This window comes from Acartia tonsa, chromosome 1 (assembly GCF_053477335.1).
Source record: "Acartia tonsa isolate MP-2025a chromosome 1, ASM5347733v1, whole genome shotgun sequence".
Classification (NCBI taxonomy): Eukaryota; Metazoa; Arthropoda; class Copepoda; order Calanoida; family Acartiidae; genus Acartia; species Acartia tonsa.
In genome coordinates this window covers 47,184,875-47,206,110 of record NC_137260.1, presented here as the reverse complement: position 1 = coordinate 47,206,110, position 21,236 = coordinate 47,184,875, and the positions used below count along the sequence as shown (strand labels likewise).

The 21,236-nt window shown below is 34.3% G+C and overlaps 2 protein-coding genes across 4 annotated transcripts; both read left to right on the top strand.

The window, feature by feature from the left end:
- The first annotated feature begins 1,694 nt into the window (after positions 1-1,694).
- LOC145322162 (uncharacterized) lies at positions 1,695-9,802 on the top strand. Of its 2 annotated transcripts, none has more exons than XM_080163993.1 (11): positions 1,695-1,825; positions 2,264-2,303; positions 2,909-3,031; positions 3,325-3,377; positions 3,879-4,129; positions 4,423-4,539; positions 5,215-5,462; positions 6,300-6,725; positions 6,863-7,271; positions 7,989-8,101; positions 8,614-9,802. In XM_080163993.1, exons 1-11 carry the CDS (start codon positions 1,800-1,802, stop codon positions 8,758-8,760), a joined length of 1,953 nt encoding a protein of 650 aa, XP_080020119.1. In that variant the 5' UTR covers positions 1,695-1,799; the 3' UTR covers positions 8,761-9,802. The 2 variants fall into 2 exon arrangements, with proteins under 2 accessions (XP_080020119.1, XP_080020110.1); XM_080163984.1 differs by having other exon boundaries at positions 7,989-8,137.
- On the top strand, positions 9,779-20,643 carry LOC145322154 (cell division cycle 7-related protein kinase-like). Of its 2 annotated transcripts, XR_013880518.1 has the most exons (22): positions 9,779-9,852; positions 10,619-10,692; positions 11,081-11,173; positions 11,358-11,566; positions 12,030-12,137; positions 12,318-12,375; positions 13,217-13,322; positions 13,542-13,646; positions 14,088-14,185; positions 14,456-14,498; positions 14,927-15,053; positions 15,231-15,271; positions 15,956-16,084; positions 16,596-16,852; positions 17,025-17,112; positions 17,394-17,499; positions 17,826-17,982; positions 18,194-18,326; positions 18,676-18,894; positions 19,171-19,210; positions 19,398-20,027; positions 20,499-20,643. XR_013880518.1 is itself a non-coding variant. In XM_080163965.1 (21 exons), the coding sequence occupies exons 1-21, from the start codon at positions 9,821-9,823 to the stop codon at positions 19,413-19,415; spliced, it is 2,241 nt and encodes a 746-aa protein (XP_080020091.1). In that variant the 5' UTR covers positions 9,779-9,820; the 3' UTR covers positions 19,416-20,643. The 2 variants fall into 2 exon arrangements, 1 of the variants encoding a protein (XP_080020091.1); XM_080163965.1 differs by having other exon boundaries at positions 19,398-20,643.
- Positions 20,644-21,236: the final 593 nt, after the last annotated feature.

The window sequence follows — 21,236 nt, the reverse complement described above, 5'->3', positions numbered from 1 at the left end:
CAATTCTTCTTTTTATTCAAGCTTTTTATAAATCCATGGAAGGTATGTAACTGTCTTAGGGTAGGGTACCTACTTCTTTCAAAGGAAATCGTTAATTGAATTCATATCCTAACCCAATTATTTTTTGTTTTCATTTCAAATTGAAAGTTGGGGGGTCGACTTTTCCTAAAGTGCCTTTAGAAACCTCTAGAGGCGTAGACGCTGTAGATTTAACAAAATAATTAAGAATATACTCTATACAAGTGACTTTGACCCTAACATCTAGGGGACCTGCATTCAAAGTTGGAGGATGGAGACAGAAATATAGATTATTCCAATTCAATCCATGAAAATTATTTCTATTTGTATTTTGTAGAGTACAAACTCTTACTTATAGAATAAAAGATTGATTTTGGAATAATTTTCAAATTTAACCTTATACATATTGTTAAGATAACAGATTTAAAATAAGCATTTACATTTAACTTTGTGGCATACCATTTTAATACCTTTACAGATAACCCGTCTTTGGGCACCACAAGTATATGCAGTATTAATAAAAAATTTGTTATCTTAAGAGAATAAAGAGGGGAAAGAATAGAATAATGGTAGAATCCAGAATGTACCCAAAAATGTATAATTCATCTTTAATCTCTTAAAATTTAAGAATATGTCACGTGAAAGGGTAAACTTTTATTAAACTTTTAAACAACACTTTAACATAATTTCATACTACTATTTGGACTTTATTTTTTACGACAGAGCCAACCCTCTGGGTGTCAGAAATAATAGATATAAAAACATCAAATGCTACTTAAAAGAAAATTCATTTATTTATTTTTTGTGAGCTGAATTTATTCCCAAAGCCCTCTTTCGAGGACCGTGGATGCAAATTTATTTGAAAAACTATTGAAAATATAATTGGATGTGCTAGCACCGGAGCTCGCAAAGAACTGCTACTTCTTCCAAACGGTGATTGTGTTGAGGGGCACCCCTGCCCTGTGTGTGTAGGAGTGGTAAAGGTTGGTGTTGAGGTAGACACTCTGCACAGTGTATATAAGAGAGGGGGGGGGGGCATAGATTGTTACAAAAACTAGCATAGATTTTCCACAAAACTACAGTATAGTAGAGTACAGTAATTCTAAATGTTTAAAGTATGGTTTTATGTTGTTACAATAGCATAATATGGTAGATATATGTTTTGAGGATGTAACAATATATATATTATTAGACCTCATATTTAATGCCAAACCGACAAATTACAATAGACAGTAATTAAATTACTGTCTATTAGATCATCCATTACAATAGATTTAAATGAATTAAATAAAACAATAATATATCTATAATGATAAAATATGCATACATAGTCTATATATATTAGAAATCAATATAACGTTAAATAAAATGTAAAAAAACTTATATGTCAACAATTTTATTATTTTATTTGAAATGAAATTTAAACTGTAACAAAAAGTAATATGAAATTGTAAATGTCGTCGTAACTTATCAAATAATCAAAATATGAAATTGTCGCGGCATTCTAAAGTTTGTTTTGCGCTTGTAAACTTTTTCGAGCGCTAAATTAATTTGTTTAAAGCATCAAACAAATGGAGAATCTTTAGATATTTTGCCTCAAAATCAATAGTATTTAAAGATATGACTAATCCTTTTTAATTTCTAAAATTTTTGAAGACATTTTATAAAACACTAGAATTTAAAATGATAGCCGGCCGGTTTAATTTAATGCAAATAAGGGTTCAAATAAAACACAAATTTCATTTTGTCGATTAATCTTTTAAATTACAGACTATATTAACATGGGACCGGAATGTATTGTCCTAAGGTAATTATTTTTACACAGGATTTTGACAATATAAATGTGTTTAATTTGATGTATATGTTAAAAACTTAAACCTGATTATTGCACTTTGATTTAATGATTTGTGACTATAGCCGTAGCAGGGGGGGGGGGGGGGGGCGCGGTGTTGTTCACATACCCACATATAAGATATGAAATAGATATGGACTTGCTTCCCTTTTTTCAGCTATGTAACCCCCCCCCCCCCCCTGACACATGTATATGTGCACGCGCGCCTCTGTGGTGCAAGTTTAAATTTAAGGGTAGATATTTCAACTTTACGTACCTACCTATGTATTTTTAATTTTGATCTATATTTTTACTTTTTTTTTATAACCTATAGGGCTTTACAAAGTGCCTTCTTTATAAGAATGAAATATAAATTATCTAAATTCTTTTAATTTTTGAGTTTATCGTTTTTAGATGGGACGAATTTAATACAGAATTTATATCACAACTTCAGGTACTTTTAAAATTATTCAAGTTTGTAAAGACACATTTTAGGTAACTTTTTTAATATTTGAAAAGGTTCAGTCTAAAATTGCTAATACACCTTTTCATGAATCTGAATTAGACTTATTTCTAAACCCTTGTTCGATCAAATCCGTGCAGATATATTTTGTCTATGAAGAAGGGGGGTGGGGGGTGGTGGGGAGTTAATAAACATCTCGTAGTCAATGCGCAAATTGCACTCAGAACCCGAATTTTGTTATGAAACTTTGCATGAGTAATCCTTAGTAGTTCTAATTTCCCCAATTTCAACTTTTTGTTCAATGTAGGGAAAATAGACCTACTCAGGATTACTCATGCCAAGTTTCATATTGAAATTCGGATTTTAAGTGCCATTTGCGCTTTGATTACGAGATGGTTGCATTACCCCCCCCCCCCCCCCCCCCAATGCATCCTTTATATGATATCTGATAAAACAAAAAATATACATGTAACAGATACGGATGTAAGGTAAGAGTATAATGGATATTCTTATTGGGAGTATGTTGTATATCTGGTGTATATAACATTAAGTGATAACTGCGGAATACAATAATCAATCAATTTTTAATATTTTAGACCCTTCGCGATGACGAGGAGTTTCTTGATTGTTATTTATACTGTGATGAGAACTCTATGGTCCCAGCACATAAAGTTGTTCTAGCATCATACTCTCCATATTTTAGAAATCTCCTCAGAAAGGTGAACATTTTTAAAAACATTTCTGTTGAAAAAAAAATCAAGTATAAATCTTACGATCTAGAAAGTTACTACCTAATTATTAGGCATAAAGTCTAAGTAGTTATTAAGCAATAATATTGTTTTTCAAGAGTGACATTAACTAAGACGAAGTGAAATTATTCTTGTTCACTTTATCTTTGTATAAACTTACTTAACTTTTCAAATGAATCTTTCTTACCTATATACCTAAAGGTAATCTATTTTTACATTTTTAATGGAAAGAAATAGTAATAACAATGATTATGTTTATTTAGATGAAAGACAACAATCCTGTGTTAATAATGCCTGCAAATGTCAGATTTGAGGAAAGTTTTCAAATAATAAATTATATACCTACTTAAAATGCTATTATAAAGAGTAATAAATGCCAGAGAGAGAGGAGACAATGGGTTGTTTATTACACTAGTCCCTAAAGTTTTATTATAACGCTTTCTTATTCGTTGGCTTAACAACTTTAGGGACTTGAATGAATTTTGAATTGTTAGTTGAGTGTTTAAACGTTGCAACCTCTAATTTTAATTTACAGAAAGGGTAATTTTGTCTATCATCATTGGGGATATACATCAATTTATCGGCCATTGTCGTTTGACTTTAGAACCTTAATAAAAAAAGACTTTTCTTTTCTCATACATGTTCAATGTCATTTATAGGTTATTTTAACATTTTCATATTTTCAAGTAAAATCTGTTAAAAAATGTTAAGATATCACACTATTGTATATACTAGGCCCTAGCAGCCGCTTGTTATACATACTAAAAAGTAGAGATCTAAATGGAAAGCACTCGTTTCAAAACTTAACCTGATAGGATATTGTGTATCTGGTAGATTTCATGTACAACGGAGAGATATCAATACCACGCGACAATATGGACGATTTTCTTGCCGTTGCCGAACAGTTCAAAATCCGCGGATTGTATAATGAACAGCCGCAGCGGAAGATTCCTCGGCAAATTCAACAGTACAGGCATGGAGGAATGCCAGGGCCGGGGAGGCAACACCCCCCGCCCAGACCACAACCAGCCATGGTGCCTCCAGATATTAGAAATAGGTTACCCCCAGGTAAAGATACAAATCTTAATAAAAATTGTAGAAAAGGTAAACCAAAATTTTCTAAAATGTCTGGATCAATTGGCTTGGGCTTTTCAGGGAGGCTTGTTGAATTTATGCTGTTTGGTGTCTAAAGGCTACTTAATTGCACACCTAGTCCTTCTTGTATGCCTTTAATAATAAAATAATTTATGACCATTCTAGAGTCTGCTTTTATTAGTTTTTACAGACAAAATAATTGTAGTGTACATAAGCAATTGAATATTAGAATTAAATTTCAAAGTCCTTAAGATTGATGTATTTAGGTATTGTAATGAAAAGTGTGGGTGGAGCTCCAATGAGTATTGGGGGATCTCCCATGAAACGAGCCAGGCTAGATCACAGCTTACACGAGGAACAAGATGACATTGAAGAAATACCAGGTAAATCCTTAAATTAAAGTAACTGGAAATTTGTTTGTACCGAAGGATCTCGGTAACCGCTAAACCAATATTTTCTCCTCTACAGGGTAGCTTATCAAAGGTCCCGTGAAGGTTTATAATTATTTTTGGGGGATGTAGGCCTCTAGGGGCATAGCCGCTAGTTTATAATGTAGTAAATATTGTTGAGGTTTGGACCATCTTACCTCGCATCTACCCCCAAGAAAAAGTTAAATGTTTACCTAAGGTGGAAATTTGAAGAATATATCATTGTTGTGCTGACTAGGTACTTAAAGTGTTCTCATAGAGATACTCATTTGTACAAAGGATTTGAAGTGATAGCTCTATCCTTTGACATCATATGTCCTAGTTTAATTCTAAACTTGTGTCATATTTTTACATGTCTAAGTATAAGGGTGTCCCAAAAAGAAATAAAGTAAAAAATCTAAATTTACATAAAGCTGAAAAAATTAACCTAGAACTTCAATATTGGGTTCAATCGTCATCATTTCATAAGAGTGCTGGGTTTAGATATTGTGCTTGTAAAAATTAAAAAAAATGGCTTTTCAGGGACACCATACTGAGTAAGTATGGCATGTGACATACATTTATTACCACTGTTAATATTAGCATGTAGGGTGAAATCTCAGGATTACTGTAGAACATCATTGTTTTCAGGTGACGAAGAGGGCGAAGAAGAATATTACGGATACGACGAGGAATTTGAGGAGCCAGAATGGGATGGTACAAGTGGTAGTACAACCAGCCCTATGACCACAGCTGCTCCGGTACAACAACAGCAGCCACAACAACCAGCAGTACGAGGGCCAACGCTGATGGGGCTGTTGTGTCCACACTGTAAAACTATGTGCAACAATGTACAGGCCCTGAAAGAACATATATCCATGTGTCCTAGAAATTCACAGGTTGTTATTGATTTAACATCATTCAATTTCTAGCTTAAAATAATAGGTTAAGAAAGGCAATTTTTAATATTTACCAAGCTTGAACCTATTTCAATTAGACCGTCATAAACTATCTAAGAACAGTAATAGAAACATAATTGATATATATTATATTATATATGTACTTTTCCTCTTATTAAGTTTGTACCTACTTTTTGCACTTTGCCACCTCCGCCCATCTCTTATCTTTAAAAAGGGGGGAGGCGGATGTGCCACTTTTTGAAACCAAAAGTAAAACGTGCATGACTTCAGCCTATAAAAGAGTTACAGCTCTAAAATTCGGCATAGCAGTTGCTTTTGTGGAGAACAATATGGAACTTTTAAGAAACGGCGGTGGAACCGCCGCTCCCGCCGAAAACCGCCGTTTCCCGCCGAAATTTAGTTTGCCTTTTTTCGCCAAATTAGACAGTTCTCAATCATCAGAAATAAACTTTTTTTCTCATAAAAATTTCCCTTATATTTTCACGTGACACTTGTAATATTTCAAACATGTCAATATAAAAAAAGTGAAATTTTTATGAAGAAAAGGCAAAAAAAAAATTCGGCGGAAACGGCGGTTTTCGGCGGGAGCGGCGTTTCTTCACATTTCCATATTGTTCTTTACAATAGCAACTGCCGGCCAAATTTTAGTGCTGTAACTCTTTTATAGGCTGAGATCATGCACGTTTTACATTTGGTTTTAAAAAGTGGCACATCCGCCTCCCCCCTTTATTATAAATAGGGGAGAGGGAGGAAAATAGTTTTTCATGTGGTCACCAGGAACTTCAAGGGAAAGCACGGAAAATATTATTTTTGTAGGCCCATCAAAATGCAGGTCCCCAGCCAACACCACAATACCCAACACAACAACCAGACGAAGTAGGACAATTCTTTTGTCATATATGCGACAAATCATTCAAAACTGCCAGAACCAAGGATAACCACATGAAAAGAATTCACGGTATCGGCATAGGAGGCATGCAAAGCGGCCCCGCCCCACGAGTTATCGTACCCAAAGGCCAAATGGGGCGTGGTCGACGGATAGATCCTCACCATCAACAACAGGCTGTGCACCACCAACAAATGATTGACACCGGTGATGGTTGGTCGGCTGGTCCTGGCACATCTCTCGGACCGTCCTCTGAGTCCAGCATCCCGCAGAGCAGTGGTAAAGAAACTCCACGACCTGTTGGTCAAGTGGCGCCTGCTCAAAGATCTGCAACACCTAAATCAGAGCATGATCAGGTCCGTATTGTAATATTTGTTGATTTGAAAACTATCAAAAGCGCGTTTTACAAAATGTATGGACATTAAATGGAAATAAAAGTGACACTATCTTAGAGATTATTTAGACATGTTTATTTATATAGAAATCATTTTAGGGACCCAGAATTGCAACACCTGACGAAAAACGCCCCCAGCCAAGCATGCGTGGACGTGGTAGAGGTATGCTGGGTCCCGGGGGAATGCCCCGGCCTAGAAACATTCCCCACCCCGGCCCATCAACCCACCATTCAGATGCTAGACCAGATTTACTAAAACTTGGACAAAAATTCGGTGGATCAATATCCATTGGAGTTATAGACACTGGTAATAATCGGCCAGGTGGTAAGAAAGCACCCGGTGATGGTACAGGTGTTAGTATACAAAAGCTTAAAGGTGATGTGCCTGTTGGAGCGCCCATGAACATCCGGGAGTCAGGGACGGGTGTACCTGTAAACAGTAAACAGGTCCAGCAGGCAGCTCCCACAACTTCTTCCAGCTCTTCAGATCATCAACAACAATCTCAAGGTAATTATAATACCTATATGTAATTTCATTAATTCCACGATTGGTCTTATTATTCTGCTTGTCTCCTAAAAAATACTTTTATACATATACTTTTTTTCTGACTTTCTATCTACAAATATGTAACTCGTTTTGGAATATGCCTACAGGGGTGTATATTCTGCACAATATTTATTTTTTTCCCCTTCTTTTATTTTTTCCCCTCGTCTTTTTTTTTCATGCCAGGAAGGGGGAAAAGTGAAAGAAATTGCGGAACTCTTCATTCTATTTATATTATGCCCCTTCCACACATTATTTTAGTTTTTTTTTACTAAGGAGGGGAGAAAAAAGGAAAAAAATGTTTTCATTTTTCTTTTTTTCTCCAACCAACATATTTTTATTTCCTCCCCACCCCCCCCCCCCCCTGCCCCCCAATAGCAGGGTCAATTTTGTAGAATATACACCCCTGTATGTATTTCAAGGAAAAGTTACTTATAAATAGTTTTACTTTATCTAAAAAATTTTAAAAATTTTTTATGTTTTCTCGTCATTTGCATTGTTCCAAGGACCTCTAGAACAATGATCTCCAAAAAGTTTGTCTTTAATTCATCGAATTTGATTTTTTTTTTGGTCCTAAGTATCAGAAAATTAAATTCTAGACGTTCTTTAAGGGGTTTGTTTGTCTCTAGACGAAAGAACAAGTATTATATTTGGGAACATTTAATATTTTTTCTACATCAGGTAACAGTGTAGTACAACAGAATGTGGAGGAAGGAAGCGGAGCTAGTAGCAATGTCAAATCAGAACCTAGCTCAGCGGTCAAAGAGGAGCCCAAAGATTTCGACGGGGACGAGGTAGGTGACAGCCAGGGACAAGATGATGAATTTCAGGCATAGATAATCATAGATTACCTACTTGTTAATTTGAAATTTGCAATCATAGATGAAGAAACCTATTCCTATCTAATTTCAACTTAAAATTTAGATTTATATTAACTTTTGTACATACCTACCTGATTTGGAGATCATTATTGTAACATAGATTTTGTCTACTTTTATAAAATCATGTTAGGGTAAATGGTATTGTTATTATATAACTAAAGATTTATTATTAAGTCCGAAGCTTTTCTACAATTAGGATCAGTCTGTCTGTCCGTAACGGATAGTTTGATCTTTCATTTTATGACATGATTAAAGTGTCCTGTCAAATTAAACTTTGCATGAATTGAATATCTATGTTAAAAATGTTAGGTTTCGCTTTTATTAACGCTGCATTCATTTTCTAACTAAGTAGTGACATTATAATAACTAAACCTCAATATTTATAAGCTACCTAGTGATAAATCTATAATTATCTATGTTTCCAGGATTTCCCAGAGGAAGAGGGTTATGAGGGGGAGGAGGTGGATTATCAGGGCGAACAATATGAGGGGGTTGAGGGAGAGGAAGAGGGGGGCAGACAGGGCAAGTATCAGGGATATTCTCAAGTGGGGGAGGAATATGAACAAGAATAAACAAGGATGTTGACATCCATAATATTTTACAACATCCAAATTTTGACTGTTACATACCTATAACTATAAATACCTAGGTAGTAAGTTATATTATACATATACTCTAACTGTTGGTTAAAAGAAAACATTAGGTAAATTACATTGTCCATAACTTTTATTTATACAATGATGCTTTTTTTTTATTTTCAAACTGCCAGTATTTTAAAATGAAAGTAATACTTTATTCCAAAAAAAAAATTAGGGGTGTATATTCTGCACAAGATTTATTTTTCTTCCCCCCTATTTTTTCTCACAAAGTATGGGGAAAATGGAAAAATATTTAAAGAACTCTATATTTTATTTATTTTATCCCTCTTACAACACATTTTTAAAAAAAAATTTCACCAAGGGGGGGGGGGGGGGAAATGGAAAAAATGTTTTCAGTTTTCTTAATTTTTACATTTTTTTCCCCTCCAACCACTTATTTTTTATTCCCCCCCCCCCCCTGAGCAGGGGATCCCATGTAGAATATACACCCCTGAAAAAATTATATTTCAGTATTTAACCTTATAATACAATTCCATTTAATGATTTTTTATCTCTATACTAGTTAAAGCCTTAATAAGCTTAATTGTAAAAAAAATGTAGCTAAGTGTATGATGAACTTATTTATTGTGATTGCCCTTAGCAAGATAACTAGACATTTCAATTTTGCTTCAGATGACTTTACGATTTAAAAGATATTAAAACGCAGTCATACCATCAAAAAAAAGATTTGTCATTTGCTTTTGTTTTAATGATTAGGTATATTGACTTTATTATGTAATATTTAACTTTTGCTGTACCTTCAAAGAAAAAATCTCAATAACCAATGAATTTACAATTGTGTCTTTTTTTTAAATTGTTGATTTACCACTTGACTTTTATATTATTGTGATTATGTCCACTTGTTTAATATTGACACATATTTCTTGTACTCTCTATGTAATTTATATTTGTTATTATGCATGTAACACAAGTGCGTCTTTTGGCGCATTTTTCCAATTGAACCAAATGATTTCAGGTGAATAAATGTTAGAAAATGGAGTTTGGGACTCCTTCCACTAGATTGAGGTAAGTTAATTAGAAATTTCAAACTGTTATACTCTGATCTAAGTATGGCAGGTGTCCTGTTTAATGAATCTGAGCAAAACTTCTAATTATTATTGAAAAATTCGGATTGCCATCCCTGTGTTTAATATACCAGTCTTAACATCTTTGGTTGAGGGAATCTAAATCATGTACTTGATATCTTGATAAACAAAGTACCTATAGAGTTTATCTTTATAATTATGTTTGAAATATATTATACAGTCGTGTAAAATGTGTGTGTGTAGCCATTGTTTTCCTATTGATTGGACTTAAGTAGTCATGGAGAAGAACGAGACACTTTTGTATAGCAACTAGGGCCAGCTCAAGCTCCACACACACTCAAGAACATAATATCTTGACCCGCTGTCTCAAGGGAACTACTCGTTTTTACCTCACCCTCGCCGAGTATGGCAGGTGTCCAAAATAAAGTCACCATTATGAATGGCGCTCTCCGCAGAGGAGCTTGGCCTTAGTGTTGTACAGATGCCATGTACATGAGTATTAATTATCCAAACCACTCAATAATTTCCCTTCTTACACAACCAGGGGAAGCTGCGTGAATGTTTACGACTGAGAAATTCGAGTTGCCACATGGGGACTTGAACTTTAACTCTCACCACTGTAACCACTGAGCTACGACGCCCCTACACCGTGTAAAATGAAGGGTATTGCTGTAGATCAAAAAATATTCATTGAAGACGATAATACTTTTATTTTGGGTTACTTTTCAAGATCTTTTATATTACAGAAGGACACGAGGGTCCAGAAGATCAGAAGACCTCGCCCCTTCAACTCCTAGTAATAGATCAACCCCTGCTACAGGTTTGTTCTCGTTTTTTTTCTTTATGAGCCCGGGAAATGTGTTTTTTTGAATTATATTCTGCTATGTAAATAATGAGTAGGTAAGATCTCTCTAAACGCTGCATCAATAGGTTTGGCTTTTCAGGAAGCATGCATACGGACCCCGTAGAAGTATTAAGCTATTTTCTTGAAGGGGAGTTGGGTTTGACACTTCATTAAAATCACATATAATAGGTTTTAAAATTTTCAAGTATTGTTAAATTATCTATGTACGTACCTATCCAAAATTAATGCAAAACCGTAGCATAAAAATCATAATATATATATCATTACCAAAAAAACACTTAACTTATTTATCATTGCGAACTAACAACATTATTCTTCAATTTAAATGTATATTTGTGTTTAGGTCGAACAACTCCTGTTCAGAGTCGAATAAAGAACTACAATCAACATTGCTCTGTAAATCATACCCCGAATTCACATAGAAATGGCGTTAATGGTAAGTTTTTTAGTTTGAAGATTTTAACACATTTTAAAAGAAATATATCGATATTATTCATAGTGCTATTTTTTCTAGAAGGTTGTAGTTTTTATATCAAATCAATCTGATGTTTGGTTTTTACTTTTGGAAAATAAAAAGTTGTATAAAAGGAAAACAAAAATCATTTGATAATACCTTCCAGGTGACTTGATGCAGACACCAAGCATGAAAGATGGTCCTCAATACTCAGGAGCTGTGGAAAGATGTGGAACACCTGGTGGTAGCATCCTAGTGTCTCCTGCGGGCACACCCAGGCACCACAACAACTCTACAAATCAAACCCCTAAATCTCATAAGCCCACATCAGTGTTAGATAGTTCAAAGTCCCCTGTGAATGGAAGGATGACTAAAGTAAGCTTTTATAACCTATTGAAACTAGCATAATGAATTTGTGAAAGATTATTGGATTTATTTAAAAAATGTTTTGATATTATTATTCACAGAGACTGCATGTTTACTGTTTAGTTCCTTTTGAGCTGAAGTAAAAACTAAAAATTTTATGTGTCAAGAAAGTCAATATTTGTTTTCTTTTGTCTTGAATTTAGGTATAGGAATGGAGGTTTATCTGCCCACAGAGGGCGGAGACCCTGTCCAATATTTTTCATTGGGTCTCTGAAATCAGCTAATAGCGTCTTGTTAGTGCTATGCATAGACTTCACAAGAAGGTATGTCTCGAACTCTGAGCGGCTGAGTTTCACCAAGGCTTGCGCCCGGTTTATCTTTATAAACTCAGGTCTGCTTCACTTGGGGCAGGAAGTTGTCTGTATCAAACAATAGTCCGAGTCGCTCTATACTTATACATTTATTTGTCTAGGTTTTTGATGCCTTGCCCTTTGCCAAAAATTTCACATTAAAAGAAAAAATTGGAGAAGGAACATTTAGTACCGTGTATCTTGCAAGTAAAAAGGAGAAAGATATTAAGGTAATTTTTCTTATTTAAATGGAAAAAAAATCTTAATGAACTTGTTCTGGTATATACTTACTTAAGGTACAAAATATCATAAAAATTAAGCCTTAAAGTCAATATTTCTGGTCCTCATTAGGTAGGTATTCAATACCTATTCTTCTTATTTTATTAGAAATTTAAATGTAACTGTTTCAGATTGCCTTGAAACATTTAGTACCTACAAGTAAACCTGGACGGATTCTCATGGAAACAGGTACCTACCTTAAATCCTAATCATGGTGAGACTGTGTATACTGTATAGTATGAAAAAAGCACTAGACAGGGTTAATATGGAGATTACGTGTGTGTGTGTGTGTGTAGCCATTGTTTCTAAGTGTTTGGACCTAAGTAGTCATGGAGAAGGACGAGACACTTTTGTATAGCCACTAGGGCCAGCTCAAGCTCCACGCTCAAGTACATTATGACTTGACCCACTGTCTCAAGGAAGCTACTCGTTATTACCTCACCCTCGCCGAGTATGGCAGGTGTCCCAAATTAAGTCACCGTAATGAATGACACTCTCCGCAGAGGAGCTTGGGATAAGGGTTTTACAGATGTTATGTACTTGACTATTAAGTATCCAAACCACTCAATAATCTCCCTTCTTACACAACCAGGGGAAGCTGCGTGAATGTATAACGACTGAGAAATTCGAGTTGCCACATAGGGACTTGAACTCGAACTCTCACCACCGTATCTCAGTGCGTTACCACTGAGCTACGACAGAAGATTACGTAAATAAAGTGTTAAAAACATCCTAGAAATCTGAAAATTATCATTTTCGCTTCATATAAACAGATATTATGAAGCTCAAATGGATGTTTTTAAATTTAGGTAGGTATATTATACGGTTATTTTCCGGGATCTTTATTTTTTCTTCTAAAAATATGCATTAGTAAGTAAAACTGTATTATTATGATTTGTGGAGTTTTTTTGGCTAAACTTTTTTTTAATATTGAGAGAAAATAACTTTAGGTACCTACACAGTACACATTAACAAATGCTGGTATGGTTAAATTCTAATTAAACCATCTTCATTCAATTGTTTTTTTTAGGTTGTATGCGTGCCGCTAGCGGTCATCCCAATATCATCCAGCTACTTGGCATGTGGAGGGTGGATGGAGATATTGTTCTGGTTATGCCTTATCTCAAACATTCTAGGTAGAACTTCAACCTTTTTTTTTGAGGGGGGGGGGGATTTTGAGCAGTGTAATTAGGAAAACCTAACATACTTTCATACTCCAACATTTATTTTGAGAAATTCACGATAAAAGTAATTGAACTATCTTTGTTTTTTTCTTGCATACCTATTTACACAATTTGAATGCATTGAGTATGTATGACTAAAATAATCATAATGATAAATTCCTTTAATTTCAGGTTTTCAGACTTGATATTTAGCATGGATGTAAAAGAAATAAAGAATTACATTGGAAATCTTTTGTCCGCTCTCAGACACATTCATAAACTAGGAATAATTCATAGGTAACCATCCTATTATATAAAGTAGTCGGTAAGCTTTTTTGTCTGAAGCAAAGGATCTTTCTAATAGCTGAACTTATATAGTTCTCATTTACAGTGAAGGATAAGGAAGATGGATATCATAGGAAAACGACATGCAGACCAAAAAAGGTTTTTAATTTAACCATCTTTAAAACTTATGTTCTATTTATCTCTTGTCGCATTTAACTTTTGAAAAGAAAAGTTTTCATCCATAAAAGCGAAGCTCAAATAATCATACGGTCATAAAAAAATAGAGTGAAAACGCATTTCATATTCAATGTTATAACTCCTCATCTATCTCACAATTACTGAATGCTTACTGACGTACGGACGGATCGGTCATAAATATAACAAAGCTTCGCTTTATAAACTTACAAAACTAGCTATTTTATGTCTAATAGCTAAGTTTATTATTCTATGTAGGGATATCAAGCCAAGTAATTTTCTGTATGATAGAACAAATAAAAAGTATGCCCTGGTGGATTTTGGTTTGGCACAATTTCAGGCTGACCTTAAGCCAGGTAACTTTAGGTATAATATTAATGAAGGGTCAAATAGCTTAAAACTGTAGGTAAAGTAGTATTTATCTATAAAATGAACCGACACGTTTAATGAACCTTTTGTGTTACAAAAATATCATTTTATTACATCCTACCTATCTTATTTTTTCAATACTTATTTCATGAAAAAAATATTGACATTTAATGTTTTCATTCTGACAACAAAAAATTTATCCTCAAATCTTTGTGATAATATATTGAACAGAATCTTAAGCCATGTTTTAATTGCAGGTGGTCAACTTGACACTGGTCGCGGTAGAAAACGTAAACCCAGGTAATATTTATCAAATACACTTCAGTAGGTATTCAATTCATGCTTCCTAAATTCAAGTAGTTTAATAGCACAAGACGACCTTCTAAAGTTATTTTAACTATCCTTGTAATAAAGTAACAGGATCGGTGTTTGTCTGTGTGTACCAAAGGATCTTGCTAACCTCTGAACCGATATGGTTCTCTTTTACAATATAGCTTTTCATAGGTCCTGGAAAGGTTTTTAACTATTTTGGGGGATGGTACCACCACCCTCCCGCGGTAAATCGCCCAAAGAAAAAAATCCACCTCCCCTCTCCTATTTTTCACTTTAAAACTGAAATAAATAATGGGGGGGGGGGGGATTCCTAGAGGCCGTAGGGTCGTAGCCGCTAGTATACTAAAATATTTGCTTTACATTCTTTTAATATTTATTAACTTTTTTGTTATCAGTGAGGAGGCTCCTGAATCAAATTCCAGAATCAAGCTGGAGGATGACCGCCAGGTTCTGGATAACATTGAGAACAGACTAACAGTTGCTGGCAGCCCCACTATCAGAGCCCTTAGAGATAATAAAGGGGTAAGCAAAGCACTAATTTTCTCTTTATTGCCGTTTATCCTTTTTAAATGTTTAAAACAACACAGAAATGTATGGATTGTACTTTGAACCTAGTTAACTATTAGGTATTATAATAATCTAACCCTTTTATTATTATATTCTATTTCTATGTTTCTAATTTTTATTTATTTTAATTAGGTACGAAGGAGTCCAAGAAAATTGATGAGCCCTGGAGGAGGGATGTACATTTAGTTCCTTAATTAGCCATAATAGTTATTTAACGCATCTTATTGCAGACAATTTTCTACAAACATTTAAAGCCATACCTACGTACTGGAAATTGATTTATTTCCATTCAATATATCTAAGTGGTTTTTCTACCTTTTAGTATGCATGTATTTAGAATGCTAATTCTAATGTCGTATGGGTGAGTTGCACCTGGACTGAACAGTCAACTTGTCAACTTAAGGCCAGACTCTTGGTCCTTCACCTCATACCCGTGGTACAGTAGATTACAGACAACCAACTCTCTGTGATGTACGACCTTTGTCAGAGAAGTCCTAACTGTGCATGGTAACGAGTTGCGCCTGTTTTGGGCCAAGGCATTCCCCCCACTCTAACTATTTACGTCGCGCATCTGACATAGTAGCAGTGGGAACCATTTTTAACGTCTTTAGTGTTGACGCGGTGTCGGACCGAGATTCGAACCTAACACCTTCCCGACGACGAGCGGATGCGCTACGTGTTGAGCCACGGTCGCGGGTATGCATGTTTTTAGAAAGTTTTAAACTAAAAATTGGAACTAAACTAACTGGTTTTTGAATTTATATGTTATGGATTCTCTCTTTAATTTGTTACCTACCAAATTTTTCAATTAACTTTTTGACTGTAAATAAAGTTTTAATTGTACATCCCTGACTAGGAGAAGAAAGTAGTTTAACAGGCATCTGTAAGAGAGATTCTGGTGTAATGAGCCCTGCACAGAATTCAATTGTATTAAGTCCAGTTAAACGGGAACAAGATTCGCCCGGCTCCCCTTTGTTGACTCCAAGGTAAGGAGAAAAGTAAACAAAACAAAATCGTATGGATGAGATTAATCGGATAGATAATTTGAAAATTGACTAAAATTGTTGTGTTGGGTTAAGTTAATTTGATAATGGGAAAAAGAATAAGGATACATGGCTTGTTTAAAACCCATCTCTGACATCTCCTTCAGCTGAAAGACAGGTAGAAAGGGGATATCGGACTATAAATTACACTGGTAGCCAATATATTACCTAGTATTTATAGACATTATCTTATTCGTTTCCTCAAAAAATTTAATTTAATTTTATGATGTTTGTTACAAACAATGCAACAATAATTTTAATCTACATAAGGGGTAGTTTTGCTTATTTTGGGTAATGTACATTCATTTATCTTTCATTGTCCTGTCCTTTAAAATTCCTGCTTGAAAAGAAAAGAAAAAGATAGCACAATATCTACGGGGATTTAAATTACCGAAACGAAAGATTTCCAAGCATGACAACGAAGCATGAATTATTAACACTTAATTAAATCTAGAAAAAGATTGCGGCTGTCTACAGCTGGCCAGAAATCTCCGTACCTGACACCCTCCAACATGGAAACTGATGATAAGAATAACCAATTCCATGATTCATCGGCTCTAAAGCTCCGCATGTCCCCAAGAAAACGCCTAACCCCTGACCTAGCATCTCCAAACCCTATTGCCATAAGGCGACAGTCTCCGCGCAAGCATACTACTCTGACGAGGCCCGCAGGGTTTAGTAAGCTCACTATCACGGGCAATACTATTGTAGGTAAGATTTGTTTTATACAATAATATAGGTAATAAAGTTAAACACTTAAAAATTGTAGGTAAATATTTGAAATATTTTGACTATCAAAACACTTTAAAGATGTTTTGATAGTGTTTCTTTTTTAAAATAAAAGAAAATCTTGCAATCATAATAAGTGAATATCGTATTACAGGTAGTAGTGGTGCCTCAACCCCGTCACTGTCCAGAACTCCAAGCTTTACCATGTTGGAACCTGCCAGCTATATTGCCAGCCAAACTAGGTAAGAACATCAAGGACAGGACTATTTCAAAAAGAGAAATATTTTTTGATGGCAAAATTCCTTGAGAAGGTAGGTACACTTTACTTGAAACAATTTATGTTGTAGTAGATAAATAAGAAATTAGTACCTAGGATTTAAACTGGAATTTTATAAAGAAGATGGTAGGTAGGTAAATAGTTTTTCTTTTTCATACATTTTCTTCTATTTAAAGAAAAATTAAACTCTCTTGCTTTCTTATCTTCTAATGTTATGTATGATATGATAAGAATTTCTTAATTCAGCCAAGCAACAGATCAGATCTTTGGACGAACCCCAATCCTGCGAGCTTCTGTAACTTCAACCTGTAGTTCTCTTCCACTTCCTAAACCAAAAACTGATTTAACTAAGGTAAATTTTTATTGATTAGGGAAGGTGAAACTTAAAATTAGTCTTTAGAGGATATAATAACCACGTGGATTTTAATATACGTGGATATCATGACAAAATTGTCGTCAATTTAGGTTGCTAATATTGAACTCAGTCATTGGCAAGCTCGTTCATCCAGTGGGATTGGAGGGGATTTGGTGAAGGGGGTGGGGTAAAGAGGTAAAAATAAGAAATGTTGATTTAGCTCGCTGCAAGTTGTTCTTTATTAGAGAACATGAAAATCTGGTCTAACATCCAAGAAATATTTAACCTTTACATCTATCTAGTATTGATTTATATGTTTTTAGGTCCAATGTCGTTGTATCGGGCTACCAAAGGTATGCACCGACTGTCTCTCACTGCAGCACATGCACGCCCCTAGGGCTGGAACTCCTGGCTTCCGCCCCCCGGAAGTACTTCTCAAACACCCAAATCAAACGACTGCCATTGACATTTGGGCTGTAGGTTAGTAGTCTATTTCATTGTGTAATTCCTCACATCATGGAATTACGTAACAAAATTCTTTTTTACAAGTCGTTAGCTTAGAAACTCTGGGGGGAGGGGCTTGGGGGTGATTTGTTTATCATATTAAGTGGATTTATATCCAACTTTTAATAGGATTACTTTTTTAATAACAACTACCATATCAAACTTCATTAAAATTAACATTATTTAGGCGTGATAATGATATCAATATTGTCCCGGTCCTATCCTTTCTTCCGAGCACCTGACGATATGACCGCTCTGGCAGAACTAACTGTTCTATTTGGTAGTCAACAAATTAAAGCACTGGCCAAACAGTTTGGCAGGTAATGATAGTATACTGTATCTATGTAAGATGCATGCAGAGTTTTTAAATAAAAAAGATTAGAAACAATTAACAATTAGGGAGCTTTTTAAAAAATGTATCTGCTTCTATTGACTTTTTTTTCTCAATATATTTAGACTCTAGTGGCAGCGCTCCTAGCCTATAGCCTGCATATAATTTTTGTGGAAAATAGGTTAAAAAAATTGCTCACAACCATTATAAAGAGTCCCATAAATGATTAACTCATTCGATTCAGTAGAAGATCTCAACATCTTTTTTAAAAACGTACTACTTTATACTAAAGGATAGATCATTCACTGTTTCAATAAAGTTTTATTTGTTTTGTTTAGGCTGTTAACAATAAGTAAAGATTCTGAGCCACAAGATCTGGAAAGTTTATGTAAAGCCCTGGCTCTCAGAGAAAGAAAGGATTCAAATATTTGTGATAAGACGGAGGACCAGGAGAATGGTGGTGGAGATGCTCCCAAGGACAATGCTAGGAAACATAATGTTACTAAGGATGGTATTGAGTTGATTCATCTACTACTTGCTGTTGATCATACTAATAGGTGAGCGGAATTTGATGATTTTGGCAGCACTATTATTTATATTATAAAATCAAGCAACTTAACAGTTAACATTACATATCTTGAAAATAAAATGTATCTTATCTTCAAATTAACCTTTCATATCTAGAAAACTTTATACCTTACCCTAGGTTATTTTATGCAAAAAAAAATTTCAAATGTTATCCAAAATATTGCATTTATTTTAAGTTTTATTGGTTGAACAATAAAAATTGAAATTGATTAACTCCCATAAAATTTAGATATTCTTTTCTTCAGGATAACGGCTGATGAAGCTTTAAGCCACCCATTTTTACAGGTTAAATAAGTTTTATTATTATTTCACATTAAAAAATACAAAATGTATTTAAGTTTTGAGTAAGTGTTAAGGGTACCTATAGGGACAGGGAGGGGGGGGAGGGGGGGGGGTGGCATTAGTTTTTTGTAATTTGCTACCTACCTACCTGCTTTTTTTCTGTCTAGGCAATTAGCTTTTTCTATTTCAGGATGCAACTGTATTGTAGAAGAGTTCAAATATAAAGTTCAAAGAATAGAAATCAAAATCTAATAGTAGTAATGTTTATTTTGTTTGTAAATATGCCTACCTAAAGGGATATAATATGTACTGGAATTTAAAAAAAAAAATATTAAAATGATGAGAAAACAAATTTTATTTTAATGGCAGAAATATTGCCTGATCGAGAATAGATAAAAGTTTTTTGTCGCATCGTATTATAAACAGCTTTCGGCATCTCGGAGCTAAAAAAAACTGGTTTTAATCTTATGATTGTACATTTTTATATTCACAGAAAACTGGATATAAAACGATGCTAGACATAACTTTTCTGTATGGCCAAGAACCGGTTGTAATCGGTTTCGAAGCTGTGCTGGTTCCACCTCTGCTATGTGAAGAGTAATTATGTTCTTCAAAAAACGATGTTATGTATGGCTAAAGGGCTTATGGCTTTTCAATTAAACTTAATCCTTAACAATTGGCACATTCCCTTAGGAAACAAAACGAACTACAATTATGCAAATGCCAAAACTCAAGTCTTAATTAAAACAATTGAAGTTAGTTCTCTAAAAATCTTATTTGTGATTTGCGTATACAATATTTTTGTTAAGTAAAATATTTTGTAAGGCAAAAATTTTTTGGTACGATTATTTTTTAAATACCATTTTGTAAAAATAATGATATGAGAGTGAGACCTAAAGTTTCTACTTCTTCCACCAATTAAATTATTTTATGCTTTCTCGTCAACTGTTTGGTCCTTAGGACTTCCAAAACAATGATCTTATAAAGATTTGTTTGTCTCACACTCTGTTTGTGTGTCTGTCTGTACCGAGGGATCTCGCTACAGCTGAACTGATTAGGTTCTCCATTATAATGTAACTTCTCATATGGCCTGGAAAGGGTTTGGGGGTGGTTACCATCACCCTTAAAGAGAAATCGCCCCTAGAATAGGAAAACATAAAAAAGTGACGCTAGACAGCGCCTCTGTATGACTTACTGGACTTCCCTTGCAAACAAAAGTTGAATTATATTTTTTTTTATTTTAAAGGGCATCTTTCAAAATAAAAACAATTTTGCCTCACAAATAAAAAAGATTAATTAAATTGGATGCTTATTTTATATTATTGAATATGATATTGTTTAAAGATTTATTATTATTAAAAATTATTTTGTATAATGCATTTGAATGAGTTATTGTTTAATCTAATCATGAAAGAAATAAAAGCTATTTACAAGCGTTCTTATGTTATTTAATATTTCAATGTTGGTTCTGATTCAATTTTATGGTACAGAACCCATGGAGAGAGGGGGAATTGGGCTGTTTATTAAAGTAGTCTCCGAAGTTATATTAACGTATTCTTATTTTTGACTTAAACTTTGGGGAATTAACAAATTTGGTTCATTAAGTTGAGTGCCCAAACGTTCTACCACTAATTGTAATCTACTAGTAATAGCAAGTTAGTAATTTTGTGTATCAACTTTGGAGATGTACATGAATTTATCGGCCATTGTCTTATCCCCTTAAAATCCCTGCACAGAACCAGTTTTGATCCATCTTAGATTAATCAGATTCGGAGTCATAGTGGAATTTTATAATAAAAAAAGTAGTAAGCTTTTTTCTCGTATTCATTCGAATCCGGTGGATAGGAACCGGTTCTCATCCATACGAAAAAACTATGTCTAGCATCGTATTATATCCAGCTTTCTACGAATATAAAAATGTACAATCATAAGATTAAAACCAGTTTTTTTTAGCCCGTGCCTACGGCACATAGGGGCTAAAAAACTGGTTTTAATCTTATAATTGTACATTCTATATCCGCGGAAAGCC

Bases quoted from the DNA above. Each gene is read 5' to 3' on its own strand.
- LOC145322162 (XM_080163984.1), top strand. From the start codon at position 1,800: ATGGGACCGGAATGTATTGTCCTAAG. The intron at 2,304-2,908 runs GTACTTTTAAAA...TTAATATTTTAG, and splicing joins AATTTATATCACAACTTCAG to ACCCTTCGCGATGACGAGGA. The intron at 6,726-6,862 runs GTCCGTATTGTA...AAATCATTTTAG, and splicing joins CTAAATCAGAGCATGATCAG to GGACCCAGAATTGCAACACC.
- LOC145322154 (XM_080163965.1), top strand. From the start codon at position 9,821: ATGGAGTTTGGGACTCCTTCCACTAGATTGAG. The intron at 10,693-11,080 runs GTTTGTTCTCGT...ATTTGTGTTTAG, and splicing joins TAGATCAACCCCTGCTACAG to GTCGAACAACTCCTGTTCAG. The intron at 17,113-17,393 runs GTAAGAACATCA...TTCTTAATTCAG, and splicing joins TATATTGCCAGCCAAACTAG to CCAAGCAACAGATCAGATCT.